Source organism: Sturnus vulgaris, chromosome 2 (assembly GCF_052056855.1).
Source record: "Sturnus vulgaris isolate bStuVul1 chromosome 2, bStuVul1.hap1, whole genome shotgun sequence".
Taxonomy (NCBI): domain Eukaryota; kingdom Metazoa; phylum Chordata; class Aves; order Passeriformes; family Sturnidae; genus Sturnus; species Sturnus vulgaris.
The window spans coordinates 35,051,426-35,078,677 of record NC_142244.1 but is presented as its reverse complement, the minus strand read 5'-3'; the positions used below and the strand labels follow the sequence as shown (position 1 = coordinate 35,078,677).

Sequence of the window (27,252 nt, the reverse complement as noted above, 5' to 3'; positions counted from 1 at the left end):
CCAAATCAGTGTTCCATGGGAATTGGGTACATGACTGCTCCCATGACATCTATAACTTTCTTTTTTACTTTTTCTTTAGCCCTCCTTGAAATGAATATATTAATACTCGCCGATCTGGTAGAGTTGCCATGAGGTTAATTTAATATTTGTAAAGTCATTTGATCTGAGGCTAGAAAATGCTGCATAAATGCAGTATATTACCATTAGAAAGATCTAGTGAAAAGCCTCTACTGGTCTGGTAAGGTCACAGAATTGTGCCTTTTGTGTAGAAAAATATAAGACAATCAGGTAAGGTGGAGGACTTTCAAATGTCTCCACATTCCTGATGAAAGGCAAAGCAGTCAATAAAGTGGAGGGAGACTTGGAAATGAACGGAGCATTATCCTGATATACATATATACACATATAAATATATACCTATATATATGAACTCATAAATATATATATAGAACTTTTCCTGTTTTTCTTCCTGATCTTAATGAGCAAAGATGACTGAATGCCTTAACACAGCCTTCTCAAGCCATTTGACTGAGGAGCACTGTGCTCCACCCTTCTTCCTTTTTTCTCTCCTCATAATCAAAATTTTTCTTTTCATATCACAGCGAACTCTCCTTTGCCTTTCTAGCACCTGCACAGTCTCGTAGTAAGCTGCAATGCACTTATTCAATCCTACCTTAAATGTCCTGTCTTTTATCTCCCAAGCTCACTATCTGGATAAGGTAGTGAAAGGTATGCTCTTCCTTCCTATTTTTCCTATTGTCTTTGTGTTTCTTTTTAAAAAATGCACCGTGAACATGCTGTGTTGAGGTTGCATCTCTTCCTCATTGTCACCAGAGTGGTCCCTAATGTCTGGAAGGGTGAACTTTCCAGTCATTTAGGTAGGAAATACCTCTGTAAGTGATGTGACCCTGTGTTAACATCGTATCAGTGTTCCTACCCATTCCCTTGTCCCTGCCCTCCCCTCCAAATCATCTCCCATCCTCACCCTTCCTATTCAGGTAAGGCAAGTCAGGAGAAAACAAGTGTCTGTGAGTACAGCAGGAGCCCTGTACAGTGACGTGTTTTAATTAAATGTCTGTGGTCCATTTTGTAACACAGGTGAGTGCACTTTCTGTGTGGAGTTTTCAAGTTTTTGATCCACAACTGCCAACTCTTACATGGAGCTTTAACTAATTGTATATTGAGGTTTTTTTTCCTAATACAAAAATGTTACGATATCAAAATTTCTGGTTGCATAAATCTGCAAAATCTGTAGAAATCAGTGATGCTGCATTAGTGTACACTACAACAAAATCCAACTTTATGCTCCTGTTAATAAATGTAATGCAAGTCTAAGACCCAGGTCTTTCTTCAACAAATAAGAAAAGGAATTGAACTGTTAGAGAACAAAAATCATCTGCTGTTTTTTAAAAAAAATCACAGTTATTTATTAATCAGAACAATGAGCTAAATTACTTCAGACTTTTTAATAGAAACAGACAGTTCCACAATGCACTTAGCCTTTGAAAAATACTGAAATAGCATACATATGGTTAAATACAAGAATCTGACAGTAAATATGATTGAGTTGGACTTAAATATTTTTCTACATGACTGATTTGACACTAACAGCAACACAGTGTTGACACCACACAAGCATCATATGTTTGGTGGTTAAACAAACCGAAAAATCAGGTTGAACAAGTCAATATTTTTCTGGAGTAGTATCCTTCTTTTCAGGTTTTGAGCAATGAAAAATAACAGCTGTGAGAGGCTGAGGATGAAGAGCAAATATGCTCGAATATTGACCCCATGGACAGTTAAAATGAATTCTTTGCTTCATAGGGCTTGTGTGGTGTGACAAGAAACATGGTTGCCCTACTGACTTCACTTCTCTGGGTGAATTTACAATTCAATGTTTTTCTTTTTTTTTTTCCACTGAGGATTAAAGACAGATTCAGGAACAACTGCAAATAGGAAAAATGTTTGAACAGACAAATATTAATGATGAGGAAATGTCCATAGTTTAAAGACTTCCATCTTCAGTGTAATGCAGCAACTGCTAGCTGTCCTTGGACCCTTCTTTATAGATCAGTTGATTGTACAGTGGTAGTTAACTCTCATTGCTTAACACAAAAAAAAATCCCATTCTTGACTTTGTTTAAATTTCATGGGAAAAGTACATTCTCTTTCTTAGATCAGGGAAAGGGTGTAATTTATTATGCTATTATGAAGTAATCATGGTGGCATCCTCAGAGGAAGATATGGGCCATCTCTAGGGAGCATGATCAGACCCTACTGTTAATGCTCCACATCTCAGTGTTTTGCATTTCAAAACCCCAGGACTCCTCCTTTTCATCGCAATGTGTATTGGAGAATGTTGCATCAAAAAGTAGAAGATAAGCATTGAGGGCATAGAAGAGATGAAAAAGGAACCTGCAGAGCCTGGCAAAGAACCTTCAGTACTGATTTGCCCAATCAGTGGCCCAATTTTTTTAACTAACTCTTCTATAGCTGTCATTTTTCCTCTAGGTGTCTTTTTGACTCATCTTTATGCCCAATAATAAAGACACATGATATTTAGTGAGTATTTCAGTGGGTAACAGGTTAAGCAACACACTAAGAATAAAAGATCGTCTCTTGCTATGCATGGCTGCTTTTGGAAAGATTAGCAATAGCTGAAACATTAAAAGTACATGCTTTTTTACTTGGCTAACTGCATGGTGTGCATTTTTCAAAACTAAATTACTCATGCCCTTTTGGCTTTCTTAATTATTAACATCTTTCTGGTTGAAATCCCTTCCCAGTAATCCTCTGTTGTCAAAGGGTGAGCCTGATTTACTGCTGAATCTTTCCTACAGCTTTACAATAAACTAGTCAGTCAGAGAAGATGTAGAATTGATCCTAAATGGGAGGGCAAGTTTCGATAGCAAATATCAGCATAATTAAACCAAGAAGCTCTAACTAGACTCAGAGTAGAGTCTTCTAAACTAAGGCCTAATTAACACTGGTAATGCTTAAATGAGAAGAGGTGTCTATTATTTTAATAATAATTAAAAGAGGTGCTGATTTTAGAGAGAGTTTCTCCATACAGAGCATCATTGGATATGATGGTACATCAGTGTAATTAATTTCTATTACTGAATATCAATTCTTACTCTTCAAAAATAATCATTAACCCCATTAACACTGTAGTGGTGCATACATAAACAGCTAGCTTGAATTTTAAAGTTGCTGAACAACATTAGAATTCAGGGGTGGCTGCAAAGTGCTGCTCCTGAAGCGTGAGAGCAAGTGAGAAGCCAAGGTCTGACCAAAGCCAGTTCCCTCATTTGTACAGTTACAAGTGTAGGAGCTCTGGTCAGTAACTTCTTAACCTTCCTATTGGAGAACGCATCTGATTAAGGATTTCTGGATTCCCATCACCACAGAATATCATGATAGTAGTTTCATAGTTGAGTTGGTTTTGGGACACTTTACCAAGCTTTCGTCGTTTGCAGGGATCAGCTGATGCTTTGCTCCTTGCCTTTAGTCTTAGAGCAGCTTCTGCAGGTCTCATAGTGGTTGCTGTTCTCTCAAGCTTCAGGCATTTGCATCTTCACGTGTTGCCTTCAGCCATGTCCTACTTGTCCCAGAGTTCCACTGCTGGCTGTGGGACTTGGTAAAAACATCCGTTGGTGCTTTCCTACTGACAATGAAGGCAAGATAATAAGTAGCCTTTCTTTCTAAGTCTTATTTCAAGTGGCAGTGAGGTTTGCCTTGAAGAAAAAGACCAGAAAATGTTGCTTATAATTGGACTAATTAGAGAAGTCTTTAACTGTACAGATCATTAAGAGCAGATTATTTTACCAACAGTCTTAAAAATTGCAGGTTAACTTCTGGTGACAGTCTCCTTTAACTCTGATGGTCTTTGCTTCTCTGTTTCAAAATTAACCCACTTTTTATATTGCTTCCCTGGTCTGTTCTCTCACTTGCATGGCAAACCTGACATCTTTGTGAATGCCCTCCAGGATCTTTCAGCAGCACTTACATGTGCTTAAGTTTGAAACTCACATAAAGGGTTTCCTCCCCTTTTATGAAAAACTCTGTTCATGTATTTAATTCTCCTAGTCACCCAAGTACAGTTAACACCACAAACAGGAATAATGCATCATTGGTGACTTCTAGCTATGAGAAATCAGAGCTGAAAGATTATGGTGGTGTAAATCTCTGAGGATTAAGCCATCCCACTGTGGTGGCATTCAGAAGCAATTCAGAAACAAGATGATCTCTTTGCTTTATTCCCCAGCATGGGGGAAAGGAGAGGATAAAGTTTGTTTTTCATCATCTTTTCATCAAGTGCTTTGAAGTGCAGTTTGTGGAATGAGGAATATTGTACCATCCTGTGTAGTGTAAGCAATGGTCAAGTCTCTGTGCAGTGAACCAGTTCAGAAATGGTAGTACTTATAGGCCCATTCTCCTGGATATATTGGTTTACTCATCTATTGACCCCTAACCTCCTGAAGGTCCAAGTCTTCTGTCAGCTGCTGTTTAATTTGGTTTTTTCCTATTAATGGTTTACTTTCTCCATGCATCTTTAAAATATCTGATCTTCTACCAAACCATGATACTAGAGGGGTTCAGTTTAATCCTCACAGCATTGAAATGTTAATGAACCTTGTAATGTAATGGTAAACATCTGAAGACTTCTGTGTTCCTATAACTTTGAAGAACCATTTCGGTCGTCAGGAGCAGTTATTTCTGGCTCCTTGGAAGAGCTTTATCTACTAGAAACCTGAGATTTCATTCTCCTTAGTAAGACTTTCTAGACTTAAAGGGTGCCAAGTCGGTGGAGTATAAAATTGCAGGTAGGAGTTACCCTACTTTAGGTATCTACAGGTACTTATTCTCTCATCTGGGCACCCTGGATCCCTGTAGTACTCAAGAAGAGGAATAGATATTTTGGGAAGGCATAATCTTATGAGGTACTCTCTCTCATCTCTCTCTCCTCTCCTGACCACTGCTTTTCCTCTGCTTGTCCTCTTTCTGAAATGCTTGGTTTACTTTCTCTGGGTCCAGATCAAGATTTCAGAATAAATTCTGAAAGTCCATGCAAATACTCTCAAGCATATTTCATATAGACAATGAATTGCACACAAAATTCAAACACGTAAGACTGAAAGGGGTCTCCTCAGAGTCTAGTCTTCTGCTGGCAAGGGCAACCACATTGTGTAAAACTTTATATAAATTTACCAAGTTCTATGGATAAGTAACTGAAGAATCTTCTCTTTAACACTCCCACAGGGAGTCTGCTCCAGAACTTCATTCCTTTGATCCTTCCAAATTATTTTTTCCCCTAATTTCCAGCCAGAATTTATTCATACTTGGTTTATGTCCATTTGTTCTTATGCCAGCATTATTCTCTTTACCTTAAATAGCTTTGAAGAAGTTTTCCCTTCTCAATGTTTATGTGTTTCATGAACTTGTGGGAAAAAAAATCATAGTCTTTTCAGCCACTATTGTCCAAGGAGAGACAAATCAAGCTCATCCCATTTCCTCAGATGCCAAAGGTGCCTTATCCAAGCTATATCATCTGTTTTCTGCCACTCCAAATTCCCTTTTTCCTAAGCTTGGGAGAGTAGAGCACATGCAGTTCTGTATAAGTTCCTCATTTTTATAGCTACATTAGTTTTCCCTTACATTTCCTGGGTACTTCTAAGCATGAGACAAGATCATGGTGTCTTCAATTTCATTTAAGTCTTTCTGGTTCTCACTTCACTCCTGTCCAGGTCAACACTACAGCACCTTTGTTCTGCCCAGTCTCTACAGCTGTAGGATAGAAGAGAAATTCTTAGCAAAGGTTTTAAAGAATCTGAGGAGTAAAAACAAGAGGTGTGCTCAGGGTGACGCACCAGCCAAGCTCTAATGGAGCCATCCAGTATATACATAAAGCAAGATTTCTTCAGAGACTTGTCATCTAGAAAATTAAAGCAATGGCACAGTTGCCCCTGGCTGTCCAGGGAAGCTGTGGATATCCCATCACTTGAAGTGGTCAGGGCCAGACTGGATGGGGCTTTGAGCAACCTGGTCTAGTGGAAGGTGTCCCTGGCCATGGCAGAGAGATTGGAACTGGATTATCTCCAACCCACTCCAACCCAAAGTATTCTACGATTCTGTGATTTTTAGAGGGGGGAAAAAACTCCTATCTCTACTGTCAGGATGGTGCCATCCAAACTGGATTTATCTACTCCAAAATGGGGTTACCTACCTAACCAAGTAATTTTAGGAGGTTATTTAATACACTTCTTCCTCTTTCATTCTCAAAATAGCTGAATGCTTTCAGCTTGTACTGAAAGTAAGTAAAGGGATCAAACATATAAATTAACTGTAGCATGGAAAAATCTGATTAAATGGTTAAATGCTTGGCACTGTTGTAAGTTACTGAAGGCAGGATATTAAAATGAAGAATTTCAAGTAGCCTTGCCTATAAATAGCTCTTCTGTAATATATAAATACTAATATAGTATATAAATACCAAAATACACAACAGCGTGCTCACACGTACACACACACATTATTTGCTGTATCCCAGAATACACATTTTAAAAGACTGAAATGCAACAAATTTGTTTGTAAATTAAAAATATATTAAAGATCTTTTTAAAGGACTTTTCCTTACCACCTTTGTTCCTTTTTCCATTTGGCCCCTGTAAATCAGTCACTTGTTAAAAAAACAGTCCTAAAATATGTTTGGTTTTTTTTCTGTTCACTGGGAAAGGGTCTGTGAACTTTAAAAGTTTCGTGTAAAACTTTTCTTTTTTTTTGAAGGCATTTCTAAGCCCCATTTCCCCAGTGCAGGACACACTATGACATGAGATGTTCTAGATGGGGTCCCAGCTCTGCCCTGGGAAGACCCTTACACATCATACGATCAAAAAGGTGTTGAGACAACACACATCTCCTCACTGTTTATTAGCACAGGATAGATGTGTTGTTCACATAGGTTCCCAATCCTGTCTTGCAAAGCTGAGGGCCTTAAACAACTCAGACTATATGGCAGGATAGCACTATGCACATATAAATAGAGAAATCATTAAAACAGGGCTTAGGAAGACTGAATTGTTTCACTGGTGTAATCAGTCCTGCTGAGTGACCTTCACAGGCACTCCAGTCCCTTGTACTTCAGTTTCCTAAGCTGTTAAGTGTCTCTTACACTTCTGACAGCTTGGTGGTAAAGGTTTTTGGGCTCCGCAGGTAAAAAAGCCCCCAGAAGGGTTTAAGATAAGCAGCCTCCCTCACTCCACTGCTTACTGGGGAAATTACTCTGCTATTTTCTTGAAGGGATGGAGTGGGGTGGGAAGGAAGTGCAAAAATCTCAGCAGGAGGTCATCAGATGAGAAAATGAAACCCTAGTGAGCAGACTGGGAGGTTGGTGTTCATCCTCCCTAACTAAATTTTGTCACCGAAAAAATGTTTGCCTCTGTGCTGGGCTCTCTCTAGTCACTGGGGAGAAATGGATGTTTCCAAAGCATGCTTCAGCTCATCACTGTGAGCATTAAACCCTCGTGAGGAGACTTCTGCCCTGGGACAGTGTCTTTCTCTGCTGACTACAGAGAGTTGAAGCTATCTCAGCTATAGATTAATTTGAACCGGATGAGATTAATCCCTCCCAAAATTATGACAGTAAAGAAACTGTATGTCTTCCAAATATTTTCTGCCTTTGCCTTTCCATATGGTTTTGAATGCTTACCAGTGTGAGACCTCAGTATTACTGAAAGCCAGCTGCTTTATCCTGCTGAGTGTTGGGAACTTTAACTCTGAATGCAACTTAGGTAACCCCAAGTACTAGTCTTACATAGCAAATGTTTTGAGAGGCTTGGAGGGCAATATGCTGCCTTGCTTTTACAACCAATGAAGCAGGAATATTTCAGTGCCCCCTGAAACTCACCATTCCCTCAGTGCAGTGAGTAAGGTTATGCTGTGAGGACCTCCTGGGAGAGCTAGAAACAGCTGCCCATTGAGTGGTCACCACCATCCTGACACCAAAGTGGGTTCATTCCAGGTGGGAAGACACCAAGTGGGAGTGGAGGCAAAGGAAAAAAGCTGTTTAATGAGGCCCTTTCCAGGCTGTGATGCTTTGTGTTTTGAGTGTGTTTGAATGTGTTGCTGTTTGCTTTGCAGAGGGATGCCCTGGCTTGTGCAATGGCAATGGCAGATGCACTCTGGACATGAACGGCTGGCACTGCGTCTGCCAGCTGGGCTGGAGAGGAGCAGGCTGTGACACTTCCATGGAGACAGCATGTGGCGATGGGAAAGACAACGATGGAGGTAGGACATGAGCACATGTGATATGTCAGGCTTCACAGAGCCTATAAACCTCTCACAGTGAACAGTCATCTGGGCTTGATTCTGCAGGGCAGATTGGTTTTTGACAGCTGGTAGAGAACAGACAGCAAAATCTGCCAGGCTGACTCAGCCAGAGTGGATTTGAATTCAAATTAAATGGATTTGGATCTGGGGTACCAGGGCTGAAGAGGGACATTTGTTTGTCTTCAAATCAAGTCCATATAGCAGAGAGCAGGCAGAGGCTGTGCACCTGTCCAGTCCCTCCACCCCAGCTGAGTAGCTCAGCAGTGATACGATGGGACTGCTTCAGACAGTGAACATCCCTGACTGTCCAAACTTTGCCCTCACTGCCTGAGGCTTTCATCAAGGGTCTCCAGTCCAAAATATCCATTGGATGGGTATTTTGCAGAAACTTAGAGGCTTGGGTGACTGATCCCCATGCCCACAAGCCATCCAATCCCTCTCAAACCATGTTTTATTGATTACTGTTCCATATGTAATGATGTCAGGCATGTGAATAATAGCTCTATGTAATGCAAACTTAATATTCAAAGTTATCTCATTACAAAGGAAACCATAGTGCAGTGTGAAGGTTTGAATTAGAGAGCAGGAGATGAGATATTAAATTTAAGGCATAAGGGAGACTGCATAATTTGTTTTGTTGTCACTCAGCAAAAGGCCTTGTAAACCACAAGTCTGGGCCAGGACCCAGACTGTGAAGTGGAGACTGCATTTTGCAAGCCTCTGTTTTATCATATTCACAAGAACAGTACAGTTAAAAAAAAAATAGCCAAGCCAAGTCTGTGATTATCTGCTTCACAGCAACTGCGATTCTGATTGAATATTTAAAATACTTCTGCACATCTGGCATGGCAAATGGACCAAATTAGCCCTTCAGAAAAGATGGGAAAATTGGAGAACCATACAAAGAGTACACACTATAAAACAAAGGTGGCTTTTTACCTCATATGGAACTGAATATCACTGTACTTGTGCAGCTGACACAGGGCAGCAATAAAGGTCATCACATCAGCTGTGCAAAAGTGTGGTAAATAGACCCAAGGATAGTCCCAGTTTCCATGGAAAAAAATAACCAGCAAAAGCCTTGTGAAATTTTTAGAAAGAGAGAGGGGGGGGAAAGAGTAATCCAGCCTAACATAAAAAGTAAATCCCAATTGTATGATATCACAAAGAGCGCGACCAGAATCTTGAGCATCTCTTTGTATCTCCTGATTCACGGGTTAACCTTTTTACCTGAGTTACCCTCACCTTGAAATGAGTTGCCTTTCAAGCCTGCAGGACAGCAGATGTAGATGGGAGAGACAAAAGGCATTGACAGGTTTACAAGTTAGTGCACATCAACTACTAACTGGCATTTGGTGAACTTGTGTGCAGCAATGGTGTGCACAGCAAGAACAGAGCAACTGATAGGTTGGAAATTATTGCCTTGTGACAGCTTATTCATGTGTCAGAGCCCACAAATGGGTGTTAACTTTACTCTTGGTACATTCAAAAAAAAGTATGTACATGGTGTGCAATACAGATTGCAGATAATCTGTCATACACTGTGCCTTTGATTTGGCTATGTTACTGCTAAGGGCTCTCCTCAGCTGGGAAGTGAAATAGCAGAATACATTTACTTTATTGACTTCTTTTTATATGTTTTAGTGGGTCATTTGTATTTGTGAGCTCAAGTCTAGAATTTCAACCCCTGAGATGTAGGAGCTTCAGCAGTGGTGAGGCACTCCTGCTTTGAAACCTTAATCCTTTTTTTAGCACAAGAATTCAAATATAGGTACAAGGACTCATGAAGAAAGGCTGATGTTCTGCCTGTTTGCTAGATGTTATGCTGATTTCTACAGCAAATGGAGATGTTTGTAGAATATCATAGCATAATTCGGGTTGGAAGAGACTTCCAGCAGTTTTCAGTTCAACCCCTTGTTCAAGGCAATACTGATTACATCAGATTGCTCAAGGCTGTTTCCAGTCAACTCTTGAACACCTCCAAGGGTGGAGATCCCACCTCTGGGCAACCTGTTCTAGTGTATGACCATCCTTATAGTAAATGTTTTTCTCCTTGTATCTAATCATAATTTTCCATGTACTAAATTAATGTTTGTTGCCTTTTGTCCAACACCATCTGAGATATCTGAGAGTACTCCAGCTGACTTCTGGTTTCCCCTTCGCAATAGCTTGGGTGTCTGGGAAAGCATATATGTATTTCATGTGTGACAGTTTCCATTGGATTGGTCAGATATCTAAGGGCAATTCAAATCACACTAGGCATCTGTGTTCAGCAGAATTGAGCCCATTCACCACAAATATTATACTTTGGGAAGCTGCTGTGCTTTGAAGAGCACTGAAGAGATGCATGCCTGAAGCCTCTCCAAAAAACATGTAGTATGTGGATTACACTGTGGTTTCTCCCTGTTTTGGGATTCTATCACATACACTGGAGTGATGCATGCTCAGGGCTGGAGAAAGGTGGTTTATTTTGCTTCACCAGAAAGGATCCAAATGTGGAATTTGCTCGTGAATGTTGGCAATGGAGGTAGAAGTCCTTTCATGAAGCTTTAGAAGTCATACAAATGACCTAGTCAAAATGGATACCATGAATGGTGAGAAAGATGTTAGTGGGGCTGTTCACAGTACCGAGGAGTTGGCTCTGCCTGAGCTCATACCTGGTTCCTACACTGTGGTGTCGAGTGTCTGCTAATCAAAATCTCTGCAGCCGGAAATTCCTCATGATAATGGGAGCTGAAGTCAGAAACTTTTTCATCAGCTCCCAGCCTAATCATACCCTGAGGGAGACGGGTGCTAAATTACAGGGTGTGTTCGCCTCCTAAATCTGGAGGCTGTTCAGATAAACAATAACAAGCCGAGCAGGAGTCACTCAGAGAGAAACTTGGTGAAATGTAATCTTTGTTCGGGCTCGTAAAAAGTTGTTTCTGAGCACAGTTTCCTCTACACACAAAAGTGGCATTTGTCAAAGCTAGCACTTAGGTTTCACACCCAGCTCCACTTTGTTTACACTTCTAAACACCAAGCCCATCAGTGAGTAACTGAGAGCAGGACATCATCCAGTATCATTTAAGAAAAAACAGTGCAATGACAGAGCTGTAACAATCTGGGTTAAAGGCCGAGATTTTGTACATTTGACCTAAGAGGCCACCTGTATTACAACAAACAGGAGGTGTTTCTTTAAAACAAGATGAGAAAATTGGTTCTTGCCTTGCTTCAGCAGAAAATAACCTCTCTAATTCATTGCTGCAAACAAGAGTAGGTGTGACAGGTAGTACCTACGTGTCTCACCCCACGAGTGCTCTGTCATATACTTGAAGAATATGTTTCAAAGTTAAAAAAATCAAGGAAATTATTTACTATGACAAGTCCTAAAAGTGGAGTTAATAGCATTTGATAATACCTTGAGGCTGGTATTCCATAGCCTAAATATGGGCTCTGTTGCATAGGTAGACTCCTCTGTTATGAGCAGAAAGTACAGGAAAAACAGAGGGGAAGAGAGGATATTCTTAACTAATCTCATGAATATGATGTTGATCAGCAAAGTTGTGTTACCTATCCTTGTTGTGGAGAAATCATCTAACTGTTGAGAGCCAGAGTTATCCAGTTCTCCATTGCAGTGTCTTCGCATGAAGACAAGATCACACTGGGGTGAAATCATGAGAGGACTACAGATGTTAATAAATTTCTCATTTGGTCTAGAAGTTCAACACAGTAACTTTACTTGAAGGCCTTTGTTATTGTCTGGGGCTTTTCCAGAGTAGCCAAGTCTTCCAGATAGGGTAAAGTTTGCACGTTCTCCAGAAACTGGAACCGACCCATTCTTCATTTCCTGCTTTAAACAATTCCAGTTCGTGAACAGCTGCTGAACTCTGGCAAACAGGAATCTACTTTACTTGTGGAAGGCAAGAGTCTTTCTCATATGAAAAATACATCTGAAGTGACAATGTTCACAATATTATCTAAATCTTCATATTCATTAGAGGTTTCTGTTCAGTTGTCTGCTGTTCTCCACTGCTTCTTCTCACATGAAATACTTCCAAAGGCTAGTGTTAGTGGTTAAGGGAATAGATAGATAGATAGATAGATAGATAGATAGATACCCTTCCCAGTCAAAAAAGACTGGCCTGTCATAACTTATATTTCACACCATTACATAAAAGTATAGAAACTTCCTTTTTCTTAGCTGTCATCTGGTCAACAATCTTCCTTTGGGACTGAGAAAAATAAACCATCCTGTTCTCTTTTTTTGCAAGAATTGTGTTAGCAAAGCTCCTTCCCCTCAGTTTATGTCTCATTTAGCCTAGGACAAACAGAGTTCCAATGTACCCATGGCCCCATTTTGCCTTTGCAAGTTCAGTCTGTGCCTCCCCAGATGCTTCCCAAAAGCTAGCAAGTGGAGCAATTTGTATGCGTTCCTTCCCTTGTCCTCCTGGACCAGAACAACTGAAGGTTCCCTTAATCTCCCAACTCTGGAGCAGTAAGCAGGTCACCTCAGGGACAGTATAATTCAGGAATGGCTTCTCTGAGGCAAATCAGTTTGGTTTAACTGTACCATAGCCCACTGGCAACTCCACAGTGCCTTGCCCCATTCAAGGATCAGGTAGTGCTTGTAGTAATGTGGAGATTTACATAATGCTTTGGAACAGCAGCGTTTCAAATCTTTGGCAAGAGAAATTTTGGCACAGCATGCTGGCCTTCGTAACACCCGTGTGTTCACTGTCTGTCCACCATATGCCAGATAGTGTTAGAGAGCTGGCAGAAGTCTGCACTGATCTTTGCAGTGCATAGGGTTACACCTGAAGGTAGTTTGAGGATTGTAAAGGGAATGGTAAAGAATCCAGGAGAACCCCAGAATGCAAACCTTTGTCTTTGCAAATGCTTGAGCTGCAGACAAAGTGGTGGAATGCCTTCTGATACTTCCTTTTTTCTTTTTGCCCTCATGCCCTGGGCTTTAATAGCATGAGAAGATTGTCTCCAGGGCATGGTGCATGAGCTCTCTGCTTCCTCAAAACTATAAAAAATTACGCAATAATGTGCTGGCTACATTTGTGGAGAGAAGTATTGAGATCTGAATACACCTGGGAGAACAACCATCATAAATTAGCATTTACCATCACAGATAGATCCAGTCAAACAACAGGATCGTCTTGGAGAAACCACAAAGCACTGCTAAAAGGATGAGAAAGTCTGCTATACTTGAAATATTGGGTAGCTGGTATAATTTGTTAGAAATCACCCAGCTTCTCTTCCTCTGTTTCATGGTGACTGTTAATGGACTTCTCCTCAAATAAAATGACCAGTTCACATTTTCAGGTTTTATCTCTTTGCTGATTTTGTGTTGGATGGTAACACATGGGTGACACCTGTGGCTGGTTGTTGGCAGCAAGACTGGAAGGAGGACAGTGTTAACCCAGGCATTCCAGCATCCCCAAGCAGGTGTTGATTGTGCCTTGGGAGAGGATGATGTGTTGTGAACTGGGGATCTAGCAGTGTCTTGTCTAGACACCTTGGGTGATGTCCTGGTACTTTGAAGGAGTCCTTAATGAAATGCCTTTGATAAATAGATTCAGAAAGCATTTATGAAAGTGCTCTTTGTGTTGAAGGAAACTTACCATTGTCTGTTGAAATGAGGGAGCTAACTTATGGGAAGGAGGTATACATGATACAACAGAAGGTAACATGAACCAGCTTCAGAAAAAAACAGATTGGACGCTTCTTTCACAAAGCATTTCTGCACCTCAAAAGGTGCTTAAACAGAGTTTGAGCACCAACATTTAAAGCAATTAAAACCTCTACCAAGCCTAATTCAGCATCTGAGGCGAACTGTTGCAACTTCTGTGAGGCAGAAAGCCCCCCTAGAATCCTAAGGTTTTGCACTGACTATACTGAACATGAATAGAGTGCATGGCCACTTTCCTCTTGACCAGAATTTGAGGAACATGCCAATATCTGAGTTATGTGAGACCACTTTCTGAGCTGTTCTCAGATGATTGCTTAAATTGGCTTGGATTCAGTCAGACTATGTTAGGGTGAACTTTTCAGCAGTAGCTTAACACTTGCAGCACTTGCCAGGAAAGTGAGAGACCTTGGTGACAAGGATCTCTCAGCTGCTGAGAGTGTGAAACCACTGTTCCCACTAAAAAATTGCTAAGTTCTGAGTTCCTTTTGCTCAGAGGAATCACTTTTGAGAGGTGCTTTGGCTCTTGAAGGAGGCAGTTTCAGGAACACTACTGCATGACAATAGTTCAGTTAAGTAACTTGTACATATTGCCCTGCCCAAATGCTAGTCACAGAATCGCAGAACGTCCTGAGCTGGAGGGGGCTCACAAGGATCATCAAATCCCGACTCCTGGCCTTGAATAGGACAACCCCAATTCTGTCAGATTTGGTGCAGTGACCACTTCCCTGGGGAGCCTGTTCCAGTGTCCAACTACCCTCTGGGTGAAGAACCCTTTCCTAATAGCCAGCCTAAACTTTCCCTGTCACAGCTTCATGCCATTCACTCAGGTCCTGTCACTGGTCACCACAGAGAAGAGATCAGTGCCTGCCTCTCCTCTTCCCTTTGAGAGGAAGCTTCAAACCATGATGAGGCGTTGCCTCAGTCTCCTCTAGGCTGAACAAGGTACCTCAGCCACATCTCATATGGCTTCCCATCCAAAGCCTTCAGATTCCTCATAGCCCTCCTTTGGACACTGTGTAATGGCTTTATACCTTTCTTATATTGGGGTGCTCAAAACTGCACACAGGCCTTGAGGTGGGGCTGCCCCAACTCAGAGCAGAATGAGACAATCCCTTCTCTTGCCTGGCTGATGATGCCGTGCCTGATACGCCTCAAGCACAATCTCTCCTATGCTAGGAAAGGCCCTCACATGCCCTGCTCAGCTTCATGCAATTCCCTCAGATCCTAGGTTGCTTGGTTTCTATGCTGCTCTGCTGGCTGCTAAAAATCTGCCTGGAGAAAGAAGAAGCCCATGAAACCAATACAGCTGCATCAACTGTGTTCTCCAGAGCAGTGATGAGCTGCGGGATGCTGTGAACTTGTAGATTCTAAACACATTATTACAGCTATGGTTTATACCAGATAGTGGTGATTATCATGTGTTTTCTGTCATTTCTTCCTTCCCTTCTTTTTCTATTCAGATGTTTTTTTATAAAAAAGGATGTAGCTCTGGATTAGGATGAACATTTTGCAGAGCATTTCTGTAATGATTACCTCCACAGAGGCTCTGCACAAGAACCCAAGGAGTTCTGTAATTCAAATACTTGACTACTATTACATATGACTGTGTTATTTCAAATTTGCAAACAAGTGCTGAACTCATAGAAAGATGTGAGGGCAGTTCCTTTCCCAGGCAGCTGGCAATCTAATTTAGCTAGGATACAACCAGTGAGAAGCTTATTCAGGTGAAATTAAAACAGAGCAGGTAGACTAGAAAGAGCAAAGAGAATATGAATAGCTAATGGGGTCACAGAGAGTTGACAGTCACATTGCCATTGTTCTTTACAGTTGTGTTTTGTTTCCCTTTAACTCCTTAAAGGGGAGCCAAAAGCTGCAACTCTTGTTAAATAAGTAAAATTTCTGCAAAGCACTGGAATAAAACTCATTTATTCCCCAAATCCAATTCAAGTAAATTGAGTGTCAGTCCTCAGCTCAGGGCAGAACCATTATTCCTGTAAAACCTTTATCAGCACAAACATCCATGTGAACAGTAATTTGTTTGTGCAAAAGTACTGAGCCGTTCCTTTAGAGCCTTCCTCTAAACCAGTTTAGATTAGAACTGAAAGGGTAAAATCTGATTTGCTCAAGGGTAAAACTAAGACTTCATTATCTTTACATTTGAGCATTTACATTTAAAATCTTTCCCACCCAAACTTTCCCAGTAATTCATCCAAATGCATCAAAGGACAAGACAGTGTCCCCACAAAAAGTGATAATGTTGCCTGATGAATGGCACAGAAAAGGAACTGAAAGGTAAGAACTGGATGAGGTGAGAGACACGAATGTTTGTATAATCAGTGCTTTTAATGCTTTTGTTGCCAATAGAAATACACCCATGTGAGACAGTGGGGTTTTATTGTTGTTTTTACTTCCTAGTTTTGCGTTGCCTAATGCGGTTTCTCATAGAGACTCATCCCACTGCAGTCAGTGACAAAAAGCATCGTGGTCTTTAGCAGGAGCAATCGCTGAGTTTCTCATCTATGCTGTCCCAGATTCACCCTAATCAGGCTCCTTAAGCTCACCTCCCTCTGAGTGCCTGTCTGCCTGGGGCTCCAAGAGTGTGTCAGGGTTCACAGAATGCTCTGTGTACAAACAGATCCATCCCTACCCATGGTCTGCCTATTCCAGCCTGACACTTGACATGCAGCACCTGTCAGAGTCTGCCTAAACACATAATAACACCTCTGGCTGCAGGTTATTTGCATTCTGTTGGTGATGTTAGCATGACTGACTTTTGTTGCAGCATCCATAACTCTGTAGAAATGCTCAGTTATTCAGTCTCAGCCAGTTAAGACACTGCCCATTAAATCAGCCAACACAATTGTAGGGCCATGAAAAGTCACAGCTAATTTGAAATTTTATTAGGTCTCAGCTGATCTTGTTTACTGCAGAAGCAGTGTCTCAAAATCAGCCCTTTGCTTCTGTACAGATCTCTAATCCTTGACATTTTTTGGGTGCTGCATGGCAGTGAGTGAGGAACTTGGAAGCTGACTGCACAGGACACAAGGGAGAAATGAGACTGCTGTGGGATTTGTGAGCACTTTGCAGCCAGCAAGTGCAGCAACAACTCAAGGAGAGCAGAGACAGCAAGTAGCCCCATTGCTGCTGAAGAATAATTGCTTTGTAGGAATTTCAAAATTTCTGGTTGGTTTGGTGGATGTATTTTTTTGCATGTATCATGTAGACAAATGTCATAAAGGACATGATTTTCAGAAATCATGATGGGTCATGAGCAGTGTTTGAAAGCCAAGTAATTTTAGCTCCTCTTAAATTTGGTATCCAGGTGACTATTTGTGGAAGGCAGTTACGATATGGAGTATCTCATGAAATTCCTGAATGAGGTCAGCGTTTCCATCTGTTGTCATTATCTAGTGTGGCTGTCCTGGTAGTTACAGTGAGTGTTTAAAGTCAGTTAAAATCAGGTATTCTCCAGCTGGTATTATGCAAATATTACACTCCTTAGGCCAAGGTCCTGCTCCAAGAAGACACAGATACCTTTGGAGTTCAGCCCCTTCCATGTAACAATGCTCCTATGGAGAAAAAGCTGAACATACATTGCAGATACAAAACTTTAATGAGAATTGTGCTTATTTCATTGGGTTGTGCTGACACTTCAGAGCCCTTTGGGACTGGAACAGATGTTTTGTGAACAGAAAAGACAGTCTCTGCTCCCAGGGAGTTAACAGTCTAAAGCAGTGTTTTGAAGAGCTTACTAACAGGATTGGTGGGTTTCAAATCTTTAAGGGAGTCAGAGTATCATTCTAAAAAAAAATTGCAACTCCACCCACAAGATATGAGCTAGATGAGCCATCCCAAAATAAAACTCATTGTCTAGTGGTATACAGAGTGCAGATTACCTGATAAAAATGGTCTTGGTCCCCTAAAATACAATGTTGGCTGAATAAACTGGAGCTGTTTTATCCTCAGTGGCAGAAAAGGAAGGGTTTCTGCTGAGCCCAGTTCATTCTCCTTCATGTCCCTCTCTGAAGGGAATGAGCCAGGGCTCACAAGATGACCTGCAGAAGTGCCATCCACTGATATATTCTATGATTACTTGAATCTTAGTGAAAGATGCAAACCACTGAACACGTTATTTACCAGATGTGACAACGTCTTGCTGATGGTTCCCTTTTCACAACAGTGGTTTGATTCACCCCATGGTAACTCTTAAGATTGCAAAAAGGTATTTATTTCATGGCTTCATGCAAAGAAGTGGCACAAAAGAGTTTGGGTTTGGTTTTAGCAGAACAGTCAAAGGATATGTGTGTGATATAGAATGCATAAATGGTCTCAAAGATGTAAAAATTCCTATTGCATGAAAATAAGAAGGAACACAAGAGATGTCTTAAAATCTGGCTTAGTGACACATCTCTGAATTCATTTGTTAATTGGAAGGCATCCATCATTGAAGATGTTTCTGTAGGGATCCCTTGGAACTGGTTGTTGTATCTAGCCCTACTCAGCATTTTCATTATTGTCTTAGAATGTAGTTTACTTCTCTTCTGATGAAATTTTCAGCTCACCTAAAGCTTGATATGGTGGTAAATAATGTACCCTGATCATTTAAACACAGAGTGATCTGATTCACATCACTGCAAGGTCACAATCAAACAAAATATATCATAATGCAGCAAAATGCAAAATAGCCCTGGGAACAAAGAAAGGATATTATACTGGAGGGTTGAGAGATTCTTGAGAAGCAGTGACTCAGAACAGGATTGTGAGGTCACTGGAGGTAATTGTCTCAACATGAGTTCTCAGTGCAACGCTTTTATGCCTTCACCTCTCTGAACCTTAGAAGTAGAGAAGCCCAAAAACTCCTCGGGAGAAGAGGAAGTGGTCTCTTTTCTGCACCCAATATTGCTGACATAGTGTTGTGTCCAGTGTTGGTGTCCACACATAACAGATGTGAAATTACTGGAAAGAGATCAAAGGATGTCATACACCAAAAAGTCCAGTGGATGGGAAACAAATCTTAAAATGGGAATTTTGTTCTTCTTCAGCTATTCAGAGAAAAGATTTGAAATGGATTGTTGTTCTGTGTGGAGGTACTTGCACATGGAAAAGACACCAGAGCAGGCAGCTCAGAGGAGCTATTGGTAACTTTATGGACAAAGGCCAAACGAGACCAGTCATGGGATACTGGAGTTAGACAAGTCCAACCTTGAAATAAGACATAGTTCCCTACCAGTAATTAAGTATTTCAAAAGCTTACTGGAGGAAATGATTGACTCACTATAATTAGCTCTCTTTGGTATATGAGATACTTTTCTAAAACACAGACTTTAATCCAGTTCTGGGTGGGAAAAAAATAAACAGCGTATGGGTCTAAAAGGTCAGACAGAATGATCATAGTAGCCTTAAAACATATGAATTGCTGTAATCCCCCTATGCAAGACTTCTCACAGAGATAATTCAAGAACACATTTGTTCTCTGCTCTGTAGTACCATGGTCGTATTACAGTTTATTTAAGTAAGGGAGCTGTCACTTTTTGAAACCAAGAGCTGTATAAAGGTGTCCATAACTAGAAACTTACTGTGGAGCCTACCTGTGCTCTGGCAGCTACTGGAGTTAGGAATCCACATGCAGGTCATGGGTCTCTGTGGCTTTGCTGCTGCAAAACTTGGGGTGCAGAGGACATTTATCCCATGTTCGTTTCCCTCTGTTACCTGTCTCTGAAAAAATTGTAGTGATTTCTAATGAAAATTCACCATATGGTTTTTGTTGAATTGGACAGTTAAAGCCAGAGTTTTATTTTGCTCTGATTTTTTTTTTTTATTAATCCATGCAGCTCCCTGAACACCTGGCTCTTCATGGGTCAGGGGCTTCTTGCAAATGTCACATAATCCTCACTCTTCTGATGGATCCAGTGAGAGATATCAGGGCATGAGAAAGAGCTGTGTACCCTGTCATTATATCTCCTGACAATTCACTGTAGGGCACCACTTGGATGACTTTTGGGCCATACAATAAAAAAAAATCAAGAAAAGAGTATGCACATGGAGACATCACTATTTATGATCTGGTTTATAGATTAACTCTTACTATTCTGCATGACTTAGACAGAAATAGCCATTACATTTCCTAAGCTAATGAGATGCTTTGTCCTGAAACTGCTCTTGATATTAGAAGGAGTTTAGTAGCTAAATGTCATTTCAGCCCTCGAGTACCTTCATGAATTTAGGATGTCAGTGACAGACCTCTCCGGTGTAGTTATCCTCAATTTATTCCACATAGGTCCAAAACACATTAGTTGAAAGGCTTATCTGCAGATAAGTCCTCATCATTCTCACCTGTTCAAAATATTGTCCTCTGCATCTATTTTTCACACATTTATCTACATTTTCTTGCTGTCTTGCAGCTTCAGGCCCCAAAACACATTTCTGTTGCCTAGAAAAAAGACAGGTTAATGAAGAGGTATGGTACAGCTGGTTTGCCGTCCTTCCAGCCAGGTGTCTGCAGCCTTAGAAAACATTATTAATGTGTGGGAGAAAAAGGCAACATTTTATCTGACTTGAAACTGTAGTCAATGTAGTAACAAGGCTGGTTTGTTGTTTCTTTTTCCTCCTTTTTCTTATTTTTAAGTAGGTAGCTGTGGCTAAGCCTGTTACATCTGAGCAGATCTGTATTCTGTGAACGGTCTCTTAAACTCCATCTGAGATGTGACCTTCCAGAATCCTACTGATCTAATCATCTGCAGCAAGTAATTTTTTTAATGGGCAAAGAACTCTAATTAGTTCTTTTTCCTTATCACTAGTCATCAAGAGAAAAGGCCAGTGGGTAGGTTTAGTGTCCGAGACAAAAATTTCTTGTGGCAGTTTTGTAAGGAGTTATAAAGATGTAGAGATGTTAGGACAGACAGAGGTAAGGGTAACAGATGGCATTTTCCAAAGCACTTTTGCTGTCTTAACAGTGCTCCTATTAACATTAATGGCAAGTGCAGAGCACTTGTTGAAGTGACCCAGTGTGTGTATGGTGTATGTGTGTGTGTGTACACAGAGCAGGTACTCATTGTCTTTGGCCAACTTGGACACAGGAAGCTCTGGGAACCACAACCAGGTTTGTTGTTCACTTTCTGTGTGTGAGTAACCACATGAAATTATGATGTCAGCAATGTTTTAAACACTAAGCTATTCCAAGTTTGGAACAGGCATAATTCAACAGAATCCAAGTCCATGATGTGTCCAAGCCATCTTAAGTACTAGAAAAATAAAAGATCAGATTTCATCCTATTTATATTGCAGTAAATATAAAGTAATGCCAATAACATTAGTGAAAGGACTTCTAATACATACTGGTAAAATTGGGACAAAGCTCACAAACAGTAATAATGACAAAATGTCTTGTTTTAATTTACTGGTTTTTTGAGATAAAAAGTCCATTATCCTGAAAACTAAAGATTTCATCCCACTTCAGGAGGGTACTACCTCTCAGGAGAGTGTTGCTCTCCAGGCACATTCATTTCTTGCCTCTCTGCTGGAGTCGTTAGTAGGATGCTTGCTGTAAAGGTGGTTTCTGTGATATATGGAGCTCCCAGCAGCTACACAGAGACCAACCACTCATTTCACATAGGTCTGTGAACAGCCATCACATGGTAGTAATTTTCATTCACTGTCAAACTGTCTTGCTTGAACTGATGAGTTGGAAGTGAAGGGCACCATATCCCATTACCCCAGAACAAAAACATCCAGTTCCCTTATCTGATTTAAAGATCTCTCTCTACTACATGCTAACAACTTTTATTGCTGAATGTGATGCTTCATCAAACCTCTTTTGAGCTTTTTTTTGTATTTCTTTTCCTGTCACCGCTTTTTACTGTGCTGTTTGCAATGAGCAGTGGCATCTCAAAATGAATGGGGGGGATGTTGCTGTGGTGGTGGGAGGGGAAGTGGTACTGTCTGTGCATTTGATGGCTTGACAGCTATGCAAACCCTCATTTTACTGAAGTATGCTCAGCAAGCCTTTTCATGTGTGTCCACTGCTATTATTGTTGTTACTATTAATTTAATGGTGCTGAAAGTGCAAGATTTATATCCTGAGAGTTTGAGGTCATCTGTTACTCTGTGTCGCTATCAAATCAATGTGACCAAGGTCAAAAGAGATCAAACCTTCCCAGCAAAAAATCTCCTTTACTTTCTACTCTATTTTACTAGGTTACATGTATAGCTCTCTCTGCAGCCATGGTAGATACCATGGCTTTATTTACTATTTAGTCCTGCTGAAAGCAAGCCTGGTAGCTTTGATGTGATGCAACGTGTCTGTGATTTGCACAAGGAACAGTAGCAAGGTACAGAAGTTGTGTATTTTGGCAAAAAAAACCCCACGACAATCTTAGGGGCTCTGGAGTTATCCAGCTGACTGAGTTGTGGAACGGCACATCCCAAGATTAATCTAAAATACACCTTTTTGAGGGCCCAGTCTAATATATGAGTTTTCATATATTACATCCTACTGCATATTTATATTATATATTAATGTGTATTTTAGGTTCCTTATTGTGACTTTAAGTGAACATGCCTTACTCAACGTAGATGAAAGTCTGCATTTCTCTGGTGGGGGCATTGGAAAGGGTTCTTGCACCCTGAAGTCTGCAGCACTCCATGTTTCCATTGCTCTAAAATGTTCCTTATCCTTCTGTAGATGGCCTGGTGGATTGCATGGATCCAGACTGCTGCTTGCAGCCACTGTGCCACGTTAATGCTCTGTGCCTGGGCTCTCCAGACCCCCTGGATATCATCCAGGAGACACAAGCCCCCGTCTCCCAGCAGAGCTTGCATTCCTTCTATGATCGAATCAAGTTCCTCATTGGCAAGGACAGCACTCACGTCATCCCAGGGGACAATCCTTTTGAAGGCGGGTAAGTGAATTTTGAGGTTCATTCAGTAAGTGGTAAAGCATAAGCCACTTTAAGACATGGAAGGGCAGCAAGATGCAGAATAATGAAAAATGTTTAAGTGAAATAATACCTGAAGAACTTTGTGGCTGATGTAGTTCTGCTGACTGTCTCTCCACCTACGCTTTCCCAGTAAGACAAGATGCTTCTCTCCCAACGCATGAGAGCAGTTGCATGTTTCCTCACTTGCCTTATTTCGAGGAGTGAAAGGCATCCATTCATCTCTCCTAGATGAAGTGACTGACATTGTGCACAAGTGTCTCCTAAAGAGCAGTGACACATTTTCCTTTGACAGAGACAAAAAAGAAGGAAACTAGAATGCTATTTGCAATCTATAGTGTGAATATTAGAGACCTCAAAAGAGCTGAGGAAAATTGTACCATCTACAGAGAGCTGTTAGAGTGATTTGCTATATAAGCAATCAGGTCGAATATAGATTGGTTTTAAAGCCAAGAAATTCTTTATTGCTGCAATCATCATCAAGAAACAGGAACTGAGAAACAAAGCGTAGCAGTTCATTTCTGTGAACTGCATCTCAGCAATTTGTTTTAAGTATATTCCTATCTGCCAGGGCTGGTCATCCCTGAAAATCATTTCTTGTAGCAGGGTAACTGTGGTGTCAAATTCCTGGATCATTCGGTGTCTGTCCTGAATGTTGCCTTTCAGAAGTAGTGACCCTGATCCTGGAGGTGGCTTTCAACACTTAGGTTTGAACTCTGTTGAGCTTCACCCAGTCATGAACTGCTTACTTTCAGCTTTCCCACACACAGCAGTTAATAGGTTGGCACTGAAAATACAGAACCCTCATGTTTGTGTGGGTATTTATTTCAGCACTTATATCTCAACTGGCCTCTCAGGCCCCTCTAGATATGACCTAATGCTTTTCAGGAGGGGGACACTGCCAGCATCTCTTGGGTACCAGCTCCCATATATCACCTCTTTTGGTAGTCTACAGGCTGGCATCATCATCACAGCAGTGTCAGGAAATCGGCCTGATGTGATATTTTCCCTGTTACTTCTTGCTTCCAAGGTCTTCAGGGTCCAAGAATGCTGACAACAGTGACTCAGATTATAACCAAACACTTACTATGTTGCAAATTGTTTTCCTTCATTGGCATTCAGAAGATCACAGGTACTGGATACTGAACAGTATGGACTCTTGACTAGTTGTGATTTGTTGCTGTAAAATCAGGTTTTAGAATATGAAATAGATTATGCTCACCTTTTAATTTTTCTGATGCATTTAGGGTAGCAGTTTCTAAGCATTTCCACAGAGGACTCTGTTATCAGGTCCACGTGTATCCTTTCTGATAGGTAGAGAGTTTCAGTACACACACATCTGTGTTAGTGAACTTCCCATACAACTAATGAACTATAGGAATCTTTGTATTTGTGCATTAAAAAAATAAAACTGCAGCTTCTTTTTAAGGGCTGCTTGCATTCAACAGCATACAGAGCTGGGGGGAAATAGTGGGAATTTCTAATGATATAGTGAATTTGTTTGTGAGAGTGCCAGCAGAAGACCAACAGAAAGAATGTGTCATTTAGGGTCACATAAATTCCTACAGGAGTTACATGTGTTTCATAGGTCTGATGATAGATCTCTATGTAGGAAAGACCTACTAACCGTCTGTAGATGTCCTGCTAAGGAAAGATTCAGAATTCCAGAGGATATGTAGATGACTGGAGTGAGGGAATGAAAATATTCAGATCAACAGGAAGGGTTTTAATGACTGCTTTTGATTAAATGCAGTGGAAGTAATAAAACTGTTCTATTTAAGTTAGGATGAAGAATTGTACAGAGGTAGCAATGATTTATGAGATTTCCATTCTCAAATTATCAGCATAGGGTGTGTGCCACTAAATATGGTCTACAGATTTGTCACCTCAAGCTGTGATTGTATCGCATCTCTCAAGTATCTTGGTTCACAAGAGTGATTGCAAGTAATTTTGAAGAACCTCAACAGAAGGTGTATTTTCCCCTGAGACAGCAGCTGGTCCAAGCTCATGAGAGTGTTGGGTTGATGGAAATGGCACTACTCGTTTGGGGTTTTAAAAGACATCACAAGTTCCTGTCAGTTCTTAAAGATCCTGTAGTTCTGGATAAACTCATTGCAAGGGTTTTCTGCTTATTTGGCTTCTCTTTGTAGTTTCAATTGCCTGTTTCACTTCCTGGAAAGCTGGACCTTTGAACAGCTCCTCTGGTCACCTTGGAAATGACAGTGCTTCAGCAGTGGTCAGTGACTGATATGTGGGGAAGCATGGCCATCTGTGATTCCGTTTGTCTGGACAGGCAGGACTGCCTGGTTTTGCATGTGTAGGGTTGGAGTTGGATCCGTGTCATTTGCTGTGAGCAGTCCCCCATGAGCAGGCAATACAGAGGTGACACGGATCTCTGTGTCCTGTGTGTCTGGTATCCTGCATGGGCACATTCACCATTCAGGTCAGGAATTACAGCCTGCTCCTCTGGGCTTCACTAGGTCATGGCTGACTGATTATCACCCTAGGGGAGCCCTGGCACATTGGCATCCCTGTCTGGCCTGTGCAGAAGTGGCAGCAATGTGAAGGAGGTGATTGAATGTCTCTGCAATATATTTCCTGAGCTTCAAAACCACAGCTCAGCCGCTCTTCAGAGAGAACAGCAGTGCAGATCACCTAATGGATACAAATAAATGAATGTCTCATGACAGCTAGCCTTTGAGTGAATTTATTATTGAATTACACTCTGGCTTTTTAAGAACAAGCTGAGCTGACAAGCTCTCTCACCAGTGCAGAAGGAGTAAGACAATGATAAATTACCCTGATGGATAAAGGCAAAGACCTTGTCTCTTCCTAAATACCAGCAATTATATATTATTCATGTTTGGGAAGAAAAAATAATCATTGCCCATATTGAAATGAGTGTTTATGATGATAAAGCAAGTAGCTAAATTAAATTTTGAATGCACAGAATGTCTTTTCACATCATTTTGATGAACAAATAACAAGTACTCCTCTACTACTTGGTTGTTCTTGTATTGATTTTGAAACCACTTACTCTTACTGTTTGCTTTGTTGTTTTTAAGCTGTTCTTAGTTGTCCATCACCATAAGGAGTAGCACAAGATGCAGTGGTGTCAATAAGTTGACTATAAAGTAGGACACCTGATATATTTTTTCTCTTTTGAGCGATAGTGTTAGAAAATGGCAAGAACAGAATAAAGTCCTGATCCACAGTCTTTTATGGTAAGTGTTGGCATAGGTTAAAGTGCTTCAGAAAGCCATATGTAGAATACGTGCTTTTGTAAAGAAACTTTGAAATCACTCAATTTTCAAGTAAGTGTGTTTTATACCCCTCCGTTTTTGAGACAGATTGTGTATATCTACTTGCTGCCAGTGGTATCAACCTGTTCTGACTGCTTGGGCAGCTAAAAATAACCATCTGAGTTACATGAAACATCAGAGAGCAGCATCTGTTATTAGCTGCAAGAATAGTCCCTGATTGCCCTCAGGTCAGTAGTCTACATATAAAAAGTTAGTTTTGATGATTTAAAATTCTGATCAGAATTAACTTTGCACATGTTTTTCCACTAATGAGTGACAAGGTATCTGTAAACATGTCACTCACACACCTTCCTGTGTCCCCTATGTGTGCCAGGCAGAACAATGTACCTTACTGATCCAGGTGGAGAGGGTTACACAGCACAGTTAGAAACTCAGACAAATATGTTATAAATGCCTGTGTGCACTGTTTTACTGTGAATAAGTAAATAAATTTGGTTTATTGTCAGAGAGATAAATTGCATTGATCCCAAGTCCCATCAAAACCAAAACTGTGAATATTGATCATGGCCAAAGAGCTAAGAAAAGTTGGGGGTGTGGGGGAATGGATGGATCTAAATGTTTTTTTAGAATGTTTTGGTAGTCCATCTGGTCAGTCCTAAGTGATTTCGAAGAGCATTGCTATGTTTTCTTAGTATCCTTGAGGGAGTTTGCCCAGAGAACTGTGGCTGCCCTATCCCTGGTATTCAAGGTGAGGTTGGATGGGGCTCTGAGCAATCTGATTTAGTGATGTGTCCCTTCCCACGGCAGGAGGTTGGAAGTGGATGGTCTTTAATGTTCCTTCCAACACAAACCATTCTTTGACTCTATGAATATGTTCAAAGCATCTTCACTTTTCTTTTCACACATTTCGTCCCATTCATGGTGGGTTCACTCCAGTAGATCTTTCTCAGGTTTCTTCCTAAAGAAACCAAGGTGCTCTGTCTTTTCTATGTTTTTCCATATTTTTCCAAGGAAAGTGTAACTTTGATAATAGCGACATAAGAAACGC

General features: G+C 40.8%; 1 protein-coding gene across 8 annotated transcripts in view; it reads left to right on the top strand.

The window, feature by feature from the left end:
* Positions 1-27,252, top strand: part of TENM4 (teneurin transmembrane protein 4) — a 1,535,416-nt gene that overhangs the window by 1,414,835 nt on the left and 93,329 nt on the right. For 6 of the 8 annotated variants that reach the window (XM_088159247.1, XM_088159248.1, XM_088159250.1 and 3 more), the window contains 3 exons: positions 703-729; positions 8,140-8,286; positions 22,689-22,905. In XM_088159247.1, coding sequence (XP_088015373.1) covers positions 703-729; positions 8,140-8,286; positions 22,689-22,905 — 391 coding nt within the window. The remainder of the gene's footprint in view (positions 1-702; positions 730-8,139; positions 8,287-22,688; positions 22,906-27,252) is intronic. The other 2 variants (XM_088159254.1, XM_088159253.1) reach the window with 1 other exon arrangement.